The sequence below is a fragment of the Orycteropus afer genome, unplaced genomic scaffold, assembly GCF_000298275.1.
Source record: "Orycteropus afer afer isolate SDZICR_OR568_19922 unplaced genomic scaffold, OryAfe1.0 scaffold00013, whole genome shotgun sequence".
In the NCBI taxonomy this organism is placed as follows: Eukaryota; Metazoa; Chordata; class Mammalia; order Tubulidentata; family Orycteropodidae; genus Orycteropus; species Orycteropus afer.
In genome coordinates, this window is record NW_006921600.1 from 2,048,766 (window position 1) to 2,067,737 (window position 18,972).

General features: G+C 39.3%; 2 protein-coding genes across 2 annotated transcripts in view; one reads left to right on the forward strand and one right to left on the reverse strand.

Moving 5' to 3' along the window:
* Positions 1–8,824, reverse strand: part of SPATA17 (spermatogenesis associated 17) — a 446,526-nt gene extending 437,702 nt beyond the window's left edge. The window contains exon 1 of the mRNA XM_007952483.1: positions 8,757–8,824. Coding sequence (XP_007950674.1) covers positions 8,757–8,824 — 68 coding nt within the window. The remainder of the gene's footprint in view (positions 1–8,756) is intronic.
* Positions 8,825–9,230: 406 nt separating this feature from the next.
* GPATCH2 (G-patch domain containing 2) overlaps positions 9,231–18,972 on the forward strand; it is a 283,303-nt gene continuing 273,561 nt past the window's right edge. Inside the window, exon 1 of the mRNA XM_007952496.2 lies at positions 9,231–9,286. Coding sequence (XP_007950687.1) covers positions 9,231–9,286 — 56 coding nt within the window. The remainder of the gene's footprint in view (positions 9,287–18,972) is intronic.

Here is an 18,972-nt window from a genome sequence, read left to right on the forward strand (position 1 = left end):
TGTGAGCTGGCCATGTTTTCCCCAAAAGCTCTAGAGAAGAATCATTCCATGCTTCTTTTATCTTCTGGTGGTTGCAGGTCACCCCAGCCTTGTGGCAGCATAACTCTAATCTCTGCCTCTGTCTTCAAATGGCCATCTTCCCGCTATGACTTTCTGCATCCACTCTTATAAAGACATCAGTCATTGGGTTTCACAGTTTTTTTTTTTTTTTGTTATTTGTGTATTCTAAATCCAAGATGATTTTACCTAGAAGTTCTTAGCTAATTATATCTGCAGAAACCCTATTTCCAAATAAGATCACATTCTGAGATTCCAGGTTGGCATGAATTTTTTTTCTTTATAATTGATTTGTTGTAATTAAGAATATAAACAGAAGATCATTCAATAACTAAAGAGTTTCTCTAAGTATAATTCAGTGACAAATTACATTCTTTGAATTGCGCAACACTCTGCACCCTCCTTTTCTGAGCTGTTTCTCTCCCATTAACATAAATTAACTGACCCCCCAAAGTTCCTATTCAATATTTCAAGTTGCTACTGTACAACAACATTGTCAATTTGATCCCATATAGATAGACCTTAAAAGAGCATAATGCTGAAAGGAGACATTCTTTACTTATTAAGTTAAACTATTGTTTGGTTTTAAGATTTTGGGGATATTTTTGGTTTAAGGTTTAAAGATTATCTCAGGGCAATAGTTTTGGGGGCTTATTCAGACTCAATGGCTCCAGAAAGTATGGAGTCCATGAGATTATGAAATTCTGTTCTGTGTTTTTCTATTTTAGATCAGGATTTTTCTACGGACTCTGATCAAAATGTTCAGTATTGATAGCTGGGCACCATCCAGATCTTCTGGTCTCATGGAAAAGGAGGTAATTCTTCATAGAGGCAATTAGCTCACTCATTCCATTTCTTCCTCCTATCCCTGACTCTTAGATATTAATTTTTGAGAAACACTATTCAACCCACGACATTATGCATAATACATTTACTTTTTAAAATTATAACTTAACATTTCATTATGTGCATACGCCTTGCTTTATTTAACCACACTAGTTATAAATGAGTGGCTCTGGTGGCTTAGTGAGTAAGGCATTTGACTGCTAACCAAATAGATAGAAATTGTATTAGTTTCCTAAATCAGCCATAACAAAATAGCACAAATTGGGTGCCTTATAATTCATTGTGTTATAGTTCTGGATTCTAGGAGTTCAAATAGAGGATATCAGTAGGACTAGGAGCGGTAGACTTTTCTTGTCTCCCCCGGCTTCTGGCAGTCCCAGGCATTTCTTGGCATGTAGATGTATCTTCATATGGTGCCTTTCCTCTGTCTGTGTCTCTGTGTCTCTTTTTGTTTTTACAAAGACACCTCCTAGATTGAATTAGGAACTACCCTACTCAAGTACGACCTCACATTAACCTAACTGATAAGATCTTCCAATATCATATTTCCAAATAGGGCACATTCATGGGTACAGAAGTTAGGACTTTAACATTATCATTTTGCAGGATACAATTTGTTCCATATCAGGTCCCTGTCTCTTATGGTACATGTCCAAAACCAAAAACCAAAACTCACTGCCATCGAGTTGGATCCGACTCATAGTGACCCCTCCTTGGGTTTCCGAGGCAATATCACTATGGAAGCAGATTGCCCAATCTTCCTTCCAAAGACTGACTGGTGGATTTGAACTGTAAGCCTTCTGGTTAACAGTCAAATGCCTTAGGCACTACAGCACCAGAGCTCCCATTATGTACATGTATATAAGCAAAATTACATAAAAATGGGAAGAAATAGAATAAAACTTTAAAAGTATTGCAAGTAAATATAGGAGAATGGTCTTATACTCTTGGGTTAGGAAACACCTTTCCAAGAAAGACTAAAATCCCCAAAGCCAGAGGAATAGATTGACTTACTTGTCTCCATAAAACATAAAACACTAAATGATACTGTGTGAAATGGCCACATCAAAAACCTAAAGGTAGTGGCATTGGCTTTGGGGTTGAGCAGTGGGCGGAGTCCTGAAAGGCAGTGAAGAGACTATTATTGTAGGTTGGAAGAGTGGTGAAAAAAACTATATTAGAATCTGGAGAAGTAAGAACCTATATTATGCATTAATGGAACAATTAGAAAGACTGTTGCCTATAATCACTTAGAAGATTGAAATGCACTAATGAACATGTGAAATTTGCCAAGGAGATATGTAGAATGCATGTCTGAAAGTGCCAATTGGATTCTTTAACTGGATATGATAAGGTATCCCATAAATCTAAGTATCAACATGTTTATCTTATGCAAAGGATTAATGGACCCTGAGAACCTTAACCTATATGACACTGAGACCAGAAGATCTAGATGTTGCCCAGCTACCAATGCCAACCATTCAGAAAGGGATCAAAATATGAAATCTTATATAGAGTGGGAGAAAAATGTGGAACAAAACTCAAAATCAGAGAAAAGCCCAGACTTACTGGTCTGATAGAATGTGATGAAAGCCCCAACACTATGCCCTGAGTCACACTTTGGGCCTGGAATTGATCTCACTTTCATGGCTTAACTCTCAGCCCAAAAATATAAAGTCCTACAAGCTGAACACCTATACCCAGAAGATGCACTCCTTAGAACAATTAACCATGGGAGATCAGAAGAGCAGGATTTGCATCGGGAGAAATGTAGGGAGGCAGGAATGCATAGGCAAGAAGAACACAGGGAAAGGGTAACCACAGTGTGGTAGTTCAGTTTGTGTGTCAACTTGGTCGGGCCTGGTTGAGTGGCTGGGCAGCTGGATGTAGTATTCCCATTTTGAAACTGGTAATTAACTCCATGGTGGAATCTACCACAAGCAGCTGAGTAGCTGCCTTTGGGATGTGGTCTGCTTCCTGTATATAAGCAGAAGCCTTGGGGATAGTCTCAAGCTTATGGCACGCTGGACCCTGCACGTAGCTGTGTCATTGTTCAGCAGCTTGCCATGCTCTGCTGACCTTGGGACTTACAATGGATTTAAATTAATGGCCTGCTGTGTGGTGTGGTAACATCGGGACTGTGCCTTTTTACTTGCTAACCTTGGGCTTGGCAGCCTCAGCAGCCTCAGCAGCCAGCAGCTGTCTGAGTGAAGAAAAGCCTCTAGCTTCAGTGGGCCAGAGCAGGAGGCAGAGCTGGACTCCAAGAAGGAGGGGCTTTCACCCAGCCCCTGGAGCCTGGCACTTTGAACTTGGACTTAAAGCCTCCAACTGTAAGAGAATAAACTCCTAATTGTTAAGACCACCCCATTTATGGTATATATTCCTGTCAGAGCAGCACTAGGTAACCAGAACACACAGGGAGGATGTGGGGGGTGAGATGTACTGTGGGAAATGTAACCAGTGTCACAAAACAAAATGTTTATATGAACTGTTGAATGAAAAACAAATCTGCTTTGACAATGGTTCTACAAGTGTATTTGTATGTTCTGTAAGAATTCCCAGGTGTATAGTAGAGCAGGCCAGAGGAAGTGAGTAGCTGAACCTGTGGGCTCAGGACCATAGTCTCAGGGGACATCAAGCTCAATTGGCATAACATACTATACAAAACATTGTTCCACCTCCTACTCTGGCAAGTAGCAACTGGGATCTGAAAAGCTTTCAAGCAGCCATCTAGATGCAACAATGGGTCTCTCTTTGTCCAGAGTAAAGAAGAATGAAGAAAACCAAAGATTCATAGAAACAATTAGTCCTAGCGACTGGTACACCATGTGATCTTCAGCCTATACAACCATGAGACCAGAAGAACTAGATGGTGCCTGGCTATCACTGTCAACCACTTGAAGCGGGATCTATATAGGAGATCCTGGATAGAGAGGGAGAACAATGTGGAACAAAACTCAAAATCATTTGGGAAATAAAAAAAAATTGGGGACCAGGTTTGCCAGTCTGATAGAGCCCGGTGGAACCACTGAGCAGCCCCTAGCTGCCCTTCAGGTCTGGAATTGAACCCACACCTGTGGCTTCCAGCCAAACAAAAGACAGGCATATGAGTTGAACATTTACCTGAGGTAGAAACACTCCTTGGAGAGAACAATCATGGGAGAAAGAAGGGCTGCTTATGCACAGGGAGAGAGCTCAGGGGGCAGGAGTGCATGGAGGGATGGACACAGGAAATAGGTACTATGGGGAGGAAGTGGGAGGGAAGCTGTTGCATTGGGATAACTTGTAGTCAATATCATGAGACAGTGTATGTGAAATGCTGTATGGAAAGTGAATTTGCTCTGTGAACTTTCACCTAAATCACAATTAAAAAAAAAAAAACAAACCCACAAATCTGCTTTTTAAAATTTCACCCAAATCACAAAAAGGTGTTTTTTGTTTTTTTTTGAAAAAAGTTTGTCCAAATTTAACTATAAATGAAAAAGTATGACTGTTCACCATTATTTGTATTTTTTTTTTCCTTTTGGTTTTCTTTCCCTATAGTTAGAGTTTGGGAGCTCTGGTAGCATAGTGCCTAAGGTACTTGACTGCAAACCAGAAGAAGGCTGGCGGTTCAAACCCACCAGCCGACTCGATGGCAAACAATAAGAACAACAACATGACTACGGAAGTAGATTACCCAAGATTACTCAACCTTCTTTCAGAGGAGTGGCTGGTGGGTTTGAACCACCAGCCTTCTGGTTAGCTGTGAAGTGCCTTAGGCACTGCGCTACCAGAGCTTCTCCTAAGATTCTTATGAATAACAATTAAAGTGATGTTTGTGAAAATACTTAACAGAGGTGTAGTGCCTAAGGCACTTGACTGCTAACCAGAAGGCTGTCGGTTCAAGGCCACCAGCCACTCCTCGGAAGGAAGATGGGGCAGTCCACTTTCATAGTGATACTGCCTCGGAAACCCAAGGAGGGGTCGCTATGAGTCGGGTCCAACTCGACCGCACATAACAACAACAACAACAACACATAAGAAATATTCAATAAAATTTCTCCCCCTACTGCCTTCTGCTAACCCTAAGTTATTTCCCATTGCCCCTATCAGACTGTGGGAGAGTGGAAACTTGACATTTGGATACTTGGTACCGGCTCTATAGAACTTCTAACTCTCCTCCTTATCCACTGCTTTCTTGATAGTCCCCTACATACACCTTCCTCTTTAGCTAAGCCAGACAAACAAAAGACAGGCATAGGAGTTGAACATTTACTTGAGGTGGATACACTCCTTGGAGAGAAGAATCATGGGAGAAAGAACGGTTGTTTATGCACAGAGAGACAGCTCAGGGGGCAGGGGTGCATGGAGGGATGGACAGAGGGAAGAGGTGACTGCCAGGAGGAAGTGGGAGGGGAGCTATTGCATTGTGATGAATTGTGGTCAATATCATGAGACAAAGTGTATGTGAACTGCTGTATGGAAAATGAATTTGCTCTGTAAATTTTCACCCAAATCACAATTAAAAAAAAGAGAGAGAGAGAGAGAGAGAGTTTGGCATGTATTAGACTAATTTATGCTTGTCTTTAACAATTTTTCAAATTTTATTTATTTACTTACTTTATATAAGCAGATTTGACTTAAATTTTGTTAAGAAGCAAGACTCAAGCTGCCACAAGGAGTTAAACTAATTTAATAGAAATGGAGGAGGAAAGTTGAAAGAAAAAAAGGAAAATTCTTTATCCAAGTTAGAAATAAATCAGAGGTAACTTTATTAGTTATTTTTTTGTATAGACAGATGTTAAATCTGTCATTCCTCTGATGAAACATCCCTCCCACCCATAACTTCTTATTTTACTCATTACAATGGCCACACAGAACTCACAGACCATACTCACAGTTACGGAGTTTATCAGGGAAGTAACAGGTTACAATTCAAGTTCAGGAATGCTTCCCATATAGTTAGTTGAGATCAGGACAGCCTCTTAGCTGTGCCTACAGGCAGGTCTGGCCTTCAGTCTCTAGGCCTGGCCTTGCCCTCCTAGGGCAAGTGTTACAAAGCTCTTCTAGCTTGGCTAATATGTGCTCAGAAGCACCCCACTCTGCCAGTAAGCCTGGCTCAAAGGAGCTCTAGTTCTGTGGATCAGCAAACTTAGTTCCACCAAATGCCTGGAGGTACCCCACTTCTGCAGCAAGTCTTTTGCTCAAAGATGCTCAGCTTTCTTACCTGTGGGTCAGGATGCCTACCACACCATCTCCTGCTGGTCCCCTGGTTCTGCTGCTATCATTTCTCTGCCACTGGTTCTTACCATTTCTCATCATCTCTGCCGTTGTAATTCTTTCTCTCTGTGTCTCATGGCTTAAGGAGGTTCTCAGCACAGGTATCCTAGGTCCAAAATAGGTGCCCCACTCCCATCTCTTTTTCTTGGTTATTAAGTCCTCCTTTTCCCTCTGGGATAGCTCATTTTAACCCTATCAGGATGCTGGGTTAAACTGACCTTATTTGCATGGTCTCACCCCCACAAGGGTGCCATGCATCTTATTTACATTATTAGCTAGCTATCTAATCCCTTGGTGAGCAATAAGCACCTCATTTGCATAGTTCCACCCAATCACTTGATGGGAGTTACAAAGACTATGGCTGGAAGGGCCATATTAAATAATTCACTGCATCACACCAAGTTTGGGAAAATGTGCCTGCTGCTTAAAGCCAAGATATGGGGACAAAAGTTGACAGAGAAATCTGAAGACAGATATTTTGCCACTTGTTCCTATAGGCACTATACCAGGCTTTTTATTTATTTATTTATTTATTTACTTTTACAACACTGTTCTAGACCTCTAAAAATATAAATTAAAACAATGGCTTGTACTGTTGTTGTGAAAACTAAATATTATGTGAAATATTTCTAGTGTAATTCCTGGCATATAATCAGTTTTCAACTAATGTTAGTTGTTTTCCTTCTTGTTTGTCATGTTGTTGTTGTTATGTGCCATCGTCTTCGACTCATAGCAACCCCTCGTTGGGTTTCCAAGGCAGTATCTCTATGGAAGTAGATTGCCCAATCATCCTTCTGAGGAGTGGCTTGATTGTCATACTCTATTGCAATTATTATTTTTTAAAATATCTATTTTCCTCCTGGGGTATGGTTATCATGACTGACAGATCTGTCATTTATATGTCATATAAATATAGGACCTGTCACATACTCTAAATGAATGCTAAATATATAATTTATATTTTTAGTTATTTTTAGTATGTTTACTTAAGCCAGGATGAATGATTAGTTGAAAGATTCATTTATGTAATTACTCAACAAATAATTATTGTGCAGCTATATGCCTAAGGCATTTGACTGCTAACTAGAAAGCTGGCGGTTCAAATCCACCAGCTACTCCTCAGAAGGATGGTTGGGCAATCTACTTCCGTAGTGATACTGCTTTGAAAACCCAAGGAGGGGTCCCTATGAGTTGGATCCTACTTGACAGCAGTGGGCATTATGTACTAGGAACTGTGCTTCACACTGGAGATCGAAACAATGGTGAGTGAAAAATAGACATTGCTCATACTTGTACTTTAAGAGGGGAGATAGATATTAATAAAATTGTCTCACAAATAAAATGTAAAATTGAACTGAGATACATGTTAGGAAACAGAGTTACAAGGTGCTTAAAGAATAATTAGAATATTAGAATTTGAAAGGCTCAACTAGATCCTTTCTTATTGACCTCTTTTCCAGTGGTCTGACATGTTATGATATTCTATCATTATCTAATTAACTTTTTTTAAGTTTCTCCCAAGTTGGACAAAATTCCTGGGACATTTGTTTCCAGAAGACCTTTATTAAAACTGACCTGTCATTGGATGAACACTTTGGGTGTAGAGAGATGGAGAATTGCTGTTAGTGCTCTCCTTAGACCTTTTTTATTAATTGATATATTGGTGGTGGTGGTGTTGTTATGTGCCGTGGAATCGGACCCGACTCATAGTGACCCCTCCTTGGGTTTCCGAGGCTGTATCACTACGGAAGTAGATTGCCCAGCCTTCCTTCCGAGGAGTGGCTAGTGGGTTTGAACCGCCAGCCTTCTGGTTAGCAGTCAAGTGCCTTAGGCACCCTGCTACCAGAGCTCCTGTACTAATCATTAAGTAATATATTGGTTCTAAGCATTTTATCAGAATGGTCTAGGTACTTTTTCACTTTAAGAAGAGAAATCAGGATTGGCCCCGAGCAAATCAATCATAGAAAAGTCGAGTTCAAAGAAGTTTAGGAAATAACGGAGGTAAAATCCCTACGTAAATGGAGGGCACACGGAACTCAAAGCTAGGGAGGGAGTGTAGGCAACTCCAATCAGTCTATTAAATCTTCAGCAGAAAAGTCATAGGTTGCATTAAATTAGGGAGGGAGGATGCCAAAGAAAAATACTTCCCTCCACAGTTTTATCGATGCTAGGAGTTCACTTAAATCATCTCAGGTAGAGTAACTATGGCCCCTCTTTAGGTATACTAACCAACCCAACTCCACTGCTGTGTAGTCGATCGCCACACACAGCGACCTTATAGGACAGAGTAGAACTGCCGCAAGGGGTTTCCGAAGATGCAAATCTCACTGCGGAACATTTTCCGCAGATCGCCTGATAGGCTCGAACCGCCGACCTTTTGGTTAGCAGTCGAATGTCTTAACCACTGCGCCACCGTCTATGGTAACACTACTTTAAACATATTTTGTATGCCTGCCCACAAATTAAGGGGAGAAATTAGTAGTATTTATTGAATGAGGGAATTTCTTAATAGGAAACTCCTCCAGAGAGATAATTGGGTAGAGAGTCACGCCAGACCTTAGCCCAGTTCAGTCCCTCCAGTGGCGACTTACCTGTTCCTAAAGTAGTACTGGTTTCCTATAACTGCAGACCGACTTTGTAATCGGGCTAAGGTGGCCATAGAGTCTCAGCCCCGAGTTTATAGCGGGTGTTACTATCGGTCTCTATGGCAACGGGGCTAAACCATTAGGTTAGTCCCGGGGGTTCAAATTTTCTTTCACTCCTCTTTATTTCATTGTGTTTCAGCTTCCAAAATGCTATGAAGATAATTAATAGCTTTCTGTGAAGGAAAAGTTTTAATTTATTTGTCTCGATCTGTTCTGTGAATAAAATGGGGAGGCTTTAGGAAGATAACGCAGAGGGAAAGGAGAACTAATGGTTGTTCCGAGCATCCGGTTTCCGCCTCCCGCCTGCTTCCGGAAGCTCATCTTAAAATGCTAAACTGCCCTTTGGAAGTCGCCGGTCTTACAGTAGTTGAAGTCTGTTCTCGGGCCTGAGCCTCGAGGCCAGGCTCCTGGGTGTCGTTAATGTTCGGGGCCGGCGGGCGCCAACCGATCGGAGCTCCACCCGCCGGGAACAGCTGGTGAGGCTGGCGGTCCTGAGGATGGGAGAGCAGGAAAGGGTGTGATGGCCGGAGGCCGCTAGACCTGGAATAGAAAGAGGGGGAGTTGTGATGTATGATCTGAAGACTTGTAGGCCTTGCCCTCGCTCATGACTAGGATGAACGCAGTTTGAGGGAGGCGTTGAAGTGTATGCTAAAGGTTTTGAAGGAATACATTAAAGGCTTGTTGATTGCTTGATTAATATACTATGGTATTTTAGGTGTAAAGCTTTCTGTACTCCAGGGGCAATTCGTCTCCGCTGGATAGTTGACAAGACTAGGGACAGAATGAATTGATCTTGATCTAGGTTTTATTCGCTTCCTCCTTCTTTGATATATACCAGATTATGTCATATGTCTTGGAAGATCAAATCTAGAAATCTGAGTTCTGGAAGTTTAGTAATGGAGAACACATCACTCTAGCATCTTGTACTGAGATGAGGTGATCTTTCTGTTTCCATCCCCTTGAATGATCCATTCCGGTTCACATGTGATGTGTATGGGCGTCCCCTGAACTTTAAAACATATGAATGTAGCAGTTATGTTTGGGATTTGAATACATCTATAATATATCATAAATGCCACTGGAGCATAATATATTGTTTTGACCTGTCAAAGTGCTTTCACACATTAATACACTTTATCCTTATGACATCCCTGGGATAGCAGATCATTACAGGCACAGAACACTTGTACAGCGACTTGTACAAAGTTGCTTTTCTTGGTTTAGTACTAGAGCTAGAAGCTGCCTGTCTTGTTTTTCTCCCAAGCCCTATTTCTCCAAGCATTCACAAGACAAACAGTGAAACACACAAGCAGATTTCCCATCGACAATCCTCCAACATAATTCTTGGACCAGCAGTTGAAATGAAAAGTATATGTCCACACATAAGACTCCTAGACTCTACAAAAACCAAGGACATGGAGAATTCTATTAGTCTGCAATGTCAAACCAGTTTATTTTGCATCACCTATCACTGAAAAGGGAGCTCTGGTAGCATAGTGCCTAAGGCACTTGAAGGCTGGCGATTCAAACCCATCAGCCACTCCTCGGAAGGAAGATGGGGCAATCTACTTCCGTAGTGTTACTGCCTTGGAAACCCAAGAAGGGGTGGCTATGAGTTGGGTCCAACTCAACAGCACGTAACAACAACAACAACATCGCTGAAAAGTTAAAAGAATTTCTTGCCCCAAATATTTTGAAATGGATCAGATCATTCCATTTATTTTATGATGAATATAGATTTGGTTATGTTCATTCATTAAAAGGGAGCACTTTTTAAATGCACAGTTCTTGATTAGTTTGGGTAGTTGCATATATATACTTGTGTGTAAATCACCACACAAAATAACATATAGAACATTATCACCCAGGAGAATTCCTTCTCTAGGACATCTTTCTTAATGTTTCACTTAATAATCTTGTTAAGGGAGGAAGACAAAATGTGCTATGGAGACTGGTCTTCTGTTGTGGTGCATTTGATTTGTAGGATAGATGAATAGTTAATTAAAAAATAGGACTCAACTCCTTCCTCTCCTTTCCACCTTCTATCTCCTATGTATCTTTTATAGTGTAGAGAAACACTCTTTAAATTTTCTTAAAAAAGCCTATCCCCTTTTCCTTTTTGGCATACAACTCATACTTTATTATGGCCCCAGCATATAACATGGTACCTAGCACTTTATCATTGTTTTTGAATAAAGTTCTTAAAATCATATCCACTTTAGCAGAATGAATTTGTCTACTGGAATCTTAATCTTTTTCAGCTTTTTTGTACAACTGTCCACTCATTGAAAATTTTGTTAACGAAATTCTCATTTTCATTCACTAAGCAAGCATTTGGGAGCTCTGGTAGCATAGTGGCTAAGGCACTTGACTACTAACCAGAATGCTGGCGGTTCAAACCCACCAGCCACTCCTTGGAAGGAAGATGGGGCAATTTACTTCCGTAGTGATACTGCCTGGGAAACCCAAGGAGGGGTCGCTATGAGTCAGTCTGACTCGATGGCATGTAACAGCAACAACAAGCAAACATTTACTATACCATGCATGTATGTTTCTTCCCCAGTCATAAAATCCCAGCACCCCGGGGCATGCTACTATTTAGTGCTTGGAGCCAAGTTCTACATACATGCGTTATTTTATGTAAATCTTTTGTGGTAGGTACTGTCATTATCTATACTTTATAGATGGTGAAACCAGGCCAAGATAGTTAAATAGTTTTCTCAAGAGTCATATTTGCAGTATGATTCCAGTATGTTATACGTAAAAAAACTTCGTAACCACTATCACATACAGTCTAGTCCGTCAGTTTGTCATACTTTGGTGGCTTGCATGTTGCTATGAAGCTGGAAGCTATGCCACCCAAATTTCAAGTACCAGCAGGGTCACCGATGGGGACAGGTTTCAGCAGAGCTTCCAGACTAAGATAGACTTGGAAGAAAATGGAGCCATCTACTTCTGAAAAGTAGGCAACTGAAAACCTTATGAATAGTGGTGAAACACTGATATATTGTTGGAAAACTTCATAAATAATATTGTCTATGGTGTGTCTGAATAAGATACAATCTATCAAGATATACATGTACTAGAAACCATACCCAGATTTGTAAACCAATCTGGAGTACCCCCATTTTGGCTTCTTCAACTGTTTTCTCCAATGTGGAAGTTAGTTTTTCACATTGCAGGCACAAAACGAGTAAATGTAGGTAATTATTTGTATTTCTTAATTTGGAAAAGCAAAACTGGCATTTTGTGTTATAATTAAGGAGTATAAGAAAGGAAAATATTATGCAATTAAATAATAAAAATCTCATGATAATTTGTGTGTCAGGAAATGGATATATTTTCTGTACAAGTTAATCTTATATGTGGTTCATATTATGTTTTTATTTAGAAATTGTTGTGGTTGAGAGTGTCTATACCCCCTTCTTGTTTCACCACTCATATACATTTTAAAATAGGATACCAAAAGTATCCATCTTGGTACTTCTAATATTAACCTGCCTTTTAAAATTTCATTCATTTGATGGACAAATCACATTTAGAATTTAGATACTCTGTTCTTACTCCCTTTTACTTTATTAAGGATTTATTTTTAAAATCAGTTTGTGATTTCTTTGATTTTAAAGTCTGAATGAAACCAGTTAACAAAAATAACTCTCAATTATGAAATTGTTGAAACATCATTGATGAATTGTAGTTTTCTATTTATTTAACTTTTTTATGTGGCTTTGCTTTAAAAAGCCATTAAAAGTAAAGTAAACCACATTGTTCAAAACCTCACTTATTTTCAGTTTCATTCCTGTTTGATATTTTGATTTTCTATAGTGGCTAAAGCACTTGACTGCTAACCAGAAGGCTGGCGGTTCAAACCCACCAGCCACTCCTCGGAAGGAAGGTTGGGCAATCCTACTTCTGTAGTGATACTGCCTCGGAAACCCAAGAAGGGGTCGCTATGAGTCGGGGCCGACTCGACGGCACATAACAACAACATAGGTTTGGAACTGCTAAGTGAAAAATGTACAATTTTTTAATAATTTTTTTCTTTTTCTTTTTTTTGTCTTGAACTCAGTTTTATGCTGTCAGTATTCTTTGAGTCAAGTTTGTGTTTCAGCGATTAGGAATCAAGCCAATGACCAGTATGATTTGGAACAAGTTATTTATTAACTTTGGTATAGCTTTTTAGCATCCTTATTTATTTATGTCAAAGTGGAAATCTTTAAACAAAATTTGGTAATTTGCCCTGAGCCTTTACATTTGCTTTACTAAAATTTTAGAGTATTTTACTTGTGAATGTGGCAGAACATTTGAAACCTAGATTGCCTAGAAATTTTAGTCTTTAAGTCATTCTTTTCCTGTGTTATTTGTTCATTCATGTAGCTATTCATTCATTTGTTCAACAGGTTTTTTTGTTCTTTTTTTAAATTTTAACATCTGTTACATGTCAAGCATTGCGTGTGTTTTTGTTGTTTGGTGCTATTGAGTCGATGCAAACTCAGAGTGACCCGATGTACAACAGAATAAAACATTGCCTGGTCCTATGCCATCCATACAGTTTTTGCTATGTTAGAGTCCATTGCAGCAGGTATTGTGTCAATCCACTTAGTTGAGGGTCTACTTTTTTGCTGACCATCTACTTTACCAAGCATGATGTCCTTCAGGAACATGTCCCTCCTAATAACATGAATTCTAACCCACCAGCTACTCCTCAAAAGGAAGGTTGGGCAATCTACTTTCCTAGCGATACCACCTCAGAAACCGAAGGAGGGGTCATTATTAGTCAGATCTGACTCCGCGGCAGTGAGTAGTAATAGAATTACTTGTGATTAATCTCTGCCTTCATTCTTATTCCATCCATTCCTATTGCAGTGTGATTCCAATATGTTATACCTAAAGAAATTTCTTAACCACTATTGTATACTGTCTAGTCTGTCAATTTGTCCTACTGTGGTGGCTTGCGTGTTACTATGAGACTGGAAGCTATGTCTCCTGAATTCCAAATACTAACAGGGTCACCCATGGTGGACAGGTTTCAGTAGAGCTTCCAGACTAAGACAGATTTGGAGGAAAGATGGGGCCATCTACTTCTGAAAAATAGGTAACTGAAAACCTTATGAATAGCAGTGAAACACTGATATATTATTGGGTTTTGTCTATTTATACATTTGATAAATATTTCTTGAACAGTTACATGTATAAGAATTATTTGCTACCTACTAGAAGCTTGCCTAGATGCATTTTAACTGTTGTTGTTGTTGTTATGTGCCGTCCAGTGGGCCCCGACTCATAGCAACCCCTCCTTGGGTTTCCGAGGCAGTATCACTACGGAAGTAGGATTGCCCAACCTTCCTTCCGAGGAGTGGCTGGTGGGTTTGAACCGCCAGCCTTCTGGTTAGCAGTCAAGTGCTTTAGCCACTATGCTACCAGAGCTCCTGCATTTTAACTAGAATTGGATTTTATTCTTTAGAATCTGAATTTTTTGTTTTGTTTTAGAGTTTGAGTTAATTTCATTTAGGCAGTTTTTTATTCAGTACTTTACATTTTCAAAACGATTAGCACATAAGGAAAGGAATTTTGAATGATTCTTTTAGTCATTAAGCGAAGTAACAAAACACCAAAAGAATGTTCTTCAAATTTAAATAATAAATGAATATGCCTTATTAAGTCACTTATTTGGAAAGTAGAGTTAGATTTTTTTCCTTACACTGCCAGATTGAGAAGAAAAACCTTACTGTGTATTCCTGTAGTGGCAAATGGTAGTTGCCACCAGAACTTCCAATTGAGTGCACAACAGTGTCGATTTTGCTCCTATTATGGAAATAAGTTTTTCTATTCAGTGGAGAGCTCTGTGATACTAAATTGGGAAATAAGATTTTTTGAGTCTTTCTTTCTTATTTCTGTCTCTATATTGTGAAGAGAGGAACAGATCAAATTCATCAGATTGATACGTTGTTTTTTTTTTTTTTTTTTCCCAATTTGGATTTTTTAGAATGTTTTTAGGCCCATATGTACTCAATAGTGCCTAACGCATTTGACAGCTAACCAGAAGGTTGGAGGTTCAAACCCACCAGCCACTCCATGGAAGGAAGATGGGGCAGTCTACTTCCCTGAAGATTTACCACCTTAGAAACCCAATAGGGGTGCCTATGAGTTGGATTTGACTGGATGGCAGTGGTTTTTTTTTTTGTAGTCTTTAAACAGTTCATTTACTTCCTAAAATTTTGTCCAAAAATCGCATATCTTTACTGTTTTCTCCTCCCCGGCATTCCCAAGTGGTTTAAGACCTTGAAAGGTGAAAGGAAGGTCTTTGCTTTCATTATAATAGCTATAAGGAGCTCCAGTGGTGTAGTAGTTATGGCATTTGGCCACTAACCAAAAGATCTGTGGTTCGAACTCACCAACCATTCCACAGAGTAAAGATGAGGCACTCTTCTCCTGTAAAGATTTTACAGCCTTGGAAACCCAAATGGGGGTCATTAAAAATCAGAGTCTACTTGATGGCAATGAGGTGTTTGTTTTGTTTTGTTTTGTTTTTGTATGATAACTCTGGGACTCATACTTTGCGTATTTTTTAAAAGCAGAATGATTTGCTGTTTCACTAACCAGTTTTTCTTATTTCAGTGTAGAGTTTTAGAAAACCAAACTAACTACTGTATAATATCAGTAGTTGCTCTTGCACCTTAAGTGCCCATTTTAAAGTCACTTCAAGGTAGAAATTATACTATTTTCATGATAAATAAACAGAATAAGAAGATAAACTATTTGCTCAGGGTCCTTTAGCTAATCTACCTAAGCAGGATTCAGTTTCCAGATTCCTAGTTTTAATTCCGAAGCTCATATAATCTACACTGTTTCCTCCCATCCTTTTTTTCCCCTGAAGAATTATATTCTTTACTTCTTGCCTAGTGTTAACATAAAGTTACAATTAATCATTTACATGTTTCAGAATAAGATAGGATTTTATTTTGTTTTGTTTTACTCTCCCCAACCTGTCATAGAGAAAGAAAGAGAGAAAAGAAAGGTTATACCTGATTAATTGTTTAAATAAGTAGGTCAAGGAATTTCTAAAATGGTGTGTTAATATTTAAAGTTACAATTATTCTTAATTTCTTAAGATGACCTCCCCCAAAATACATAAGAAGGCAAAATGGAAGAAGTAGTGTATTTATAGTTATTATTAGGCTTAGATAAAGACTTAAATTGACAGATAGTGTTAATACTAAGGAAGAAAATTTATGAAGTCCTATGAGCAGCAGAGGAGCTCTGATGGGGTAGTGTCTAAGGCATTTGACTACTAACCAGAAGGCTGGCGGTTCAAACCCACCAGCCACTCCTCGAAAGGAAGATTGGGCAATCTACTTCTGTAGTGATACTGCTTTGGAAACCCAAGAAGGGGTCGCTATGAATTGGATCCTACTTGATGGCAGTGAGTTTGGTTTTTTGGTTTATGAGCGGCAGAAATTTTAATCAAACTTAAGAGAATTCTTATGGATCATATTATGTTAAATTAGTTGTAAAAGATAGTCCTTGATATGATATCTTTAAAGTTCAGTATTTGCATGCTTACCCATACATTTGTCACAGTTTATACTATTATATTTTAATTGTTTTACTTTAATTATGCTGTTTATTATATCCTGTTAGGACCAGCTAACCCTTCCTATCATAAATAAATGCTAACATGAATATCAAGGCATGTAATTCCAAGACTCTTTTATTATTCAAAAACCAAACTCACTTCCCTTGAGTCAGTCCAACTCATAGCAACCCCTCCTTGGGTTTCTGAGGTGGTATCTCTACAGAAGTAGATTGCCCAATCTCCGTTCTGAGGAGCGGCTGGTGGATTTGAACCACCAGCCTTCTGGTTAGCAGTCAAATGCCTTAGGTGCTAGGTTTATGAGTAGTCATAGTGTACATTCATCAGCATAGTTCTTGACTATGTAATATGTCATAGGCACTGGAGAGTTAGTGATGAACAAAACATAATCCTTAGCCTCATGAGTTTTAGAATTGAGTGGGAGAAATAAGCACTAAACATGGAACTCTTAGGGTAAATAGTAAAAAAAATGTGAGTTGATTTTCATCCAAGAGAGTTTAAAATAATTACAAATTAAATTTGGGGAAGAGAGTGATGAATTGCAGCAGGTAATTTACTTTTGGCATGCCTCTGCTACAATTTCTGAACTTTGTAGAAAATAGCATCTGTTTCAGAGAAGTGACATGAGAATTTTACCTTGTACTAGATGATAAGGAATATTTTGATTTTTTTTTTTAATAGCTGTGTAGTCAGTCAGAGATGGATTGGCTCAGTGGCTGTGACGATGGGCTCAAGTATATATAGCAGCAAATGGTCAGTTATATCTTGAAGGTTTTAGATAAATCTGGAAGGGTTTTTTTTTTTTTTTAATGAACCTGTTGGGTTTATTCAGTACACACACATGTATGTCCTCCTTTTTATTTATTTTTACCAGTACTCTTGTTGTGTTGTTGTTGTTATGTGCCATCGAGTCAGACCCCGTAGCAACCCCTCCTTGGGTTTCTGAGGCAGTATCACTACAGAAATAGATTGCCCAACCTTACTTCCGAGGAGTGTTTGATGGGAAGGCTGGTTAGCAGTCAAGTGCCTTAGGCGCTACGCTACCAGAGCTCCCACCAGTATTCTAGTCAGTGAAATTATTCCTTAATTTTTCTATACATGTTGTATCCGTCACTCTTTGGAACAGTAGTTATTGCTAATTGAAACTTCATGAAGTAATAGTCATTGACAAAAACAGCTGGCTTTTGATTATTGTGAGGATCTTTTTTTTCAAGGCTTTCTTGTGTCCTGCTGTGCTCACCTATATATTACTAATTGCCATTTTAAGGCGCTCTCATGACATAGTGCCTAAGGCATTTGACTGTGAGCCAGAAAGTTGGCGGTTCAAATCCACCAGCCACTCCATGGAAGGCAGACTGGGCAGTCTACTTCTGTAAAGATTTACTACCTCAGAAACCCAAAGTGGGTTACTATGAATTGGAATCAACTCGATGGCAGTGAGTTTGGTCTTAGTTATTTTAAGAGTTTTTGGACCATCAGTTAGTCAATTGCCAGTTCTTTGGTGAGATGTAAGCAGTAAGTTAGGCCTGAGGCAGCAACCTGATTCTTCTTCCTTGCAGCAAAAATGTTTTCAAGGAATTCCTAAACTTAATGCCATGTTTTACATATTAATTGATTTTCCTCATTCTCAAACATATACAACAACAACAAAAGTAAGGAGAGAAATTCATTATTCTGATGGTGTAGTGATTGAGCATTTGGCTGCTAACCAGAGGGTCAGCACTTCAAACCTACCGGCCACTCTGCAGAGGAAAGATGAAGTGTTCTGCTTCTGTTAAACAGCCTTGGAAACCCAGTGGCAGTTGCTATGAATTGGAATCAACTTGATGGCAGTGAGTTTTTTGAGAGAAGGACAAACAAACTTGATCTTTGGCCAGAAATTTTTACCTAAAAACAGTGTATCATTGTGGTATAAGACATACAATGGAATATTATTCAGCTATAAAAAGAAATAGAGTGTATATATATGTATATATACTCACTCTCTCTCTCTCTCTCTCTCTATATATGTGGAAGCTCTGGTGGTGTAATGCCTAAGACATCTGACTGCTAACCAGAAGGTTGGTGATTCAAACCCAACAGCCATTCTGTGAAGGGAAGACAGGGCAATCTACTTCCATAAAGATTTATCACCTCGGAAACCCAGTGGAGGTCTCTGTGAGTCAGAATTGACTTGACAGCAGTAAGTTTGGTTTGTTTTGGGTACATCTATCTATCTATCTATGAGCTCTGGTAGCATAGTACCTAAGACACTTGACTGTGAACCAGAAGGCTGGCGGTTCAAACCCACTAGCTACTCCTTGGAAGGAAGGTTGGGCAATCTACTTCCATAGTGATACTGCCCTGCCTCAGAAGCCCCAGAAGGGGTCATTATGAGTCAGGTCTGACTTGACAGCACATGACAACAACAATATCTATCTATCTATCTATCTCAAAACTCACTGCTGTGGAGTCGGATCTGACTTCTAGTGACCCCTCCTTGGGTTTCCGAGGCGGTATCATTACAGAAGTAGATTGCCCAATCTTCCTTCTGAGGAGTGGCTAATGGGTTTCACTAACCTTCTGGTT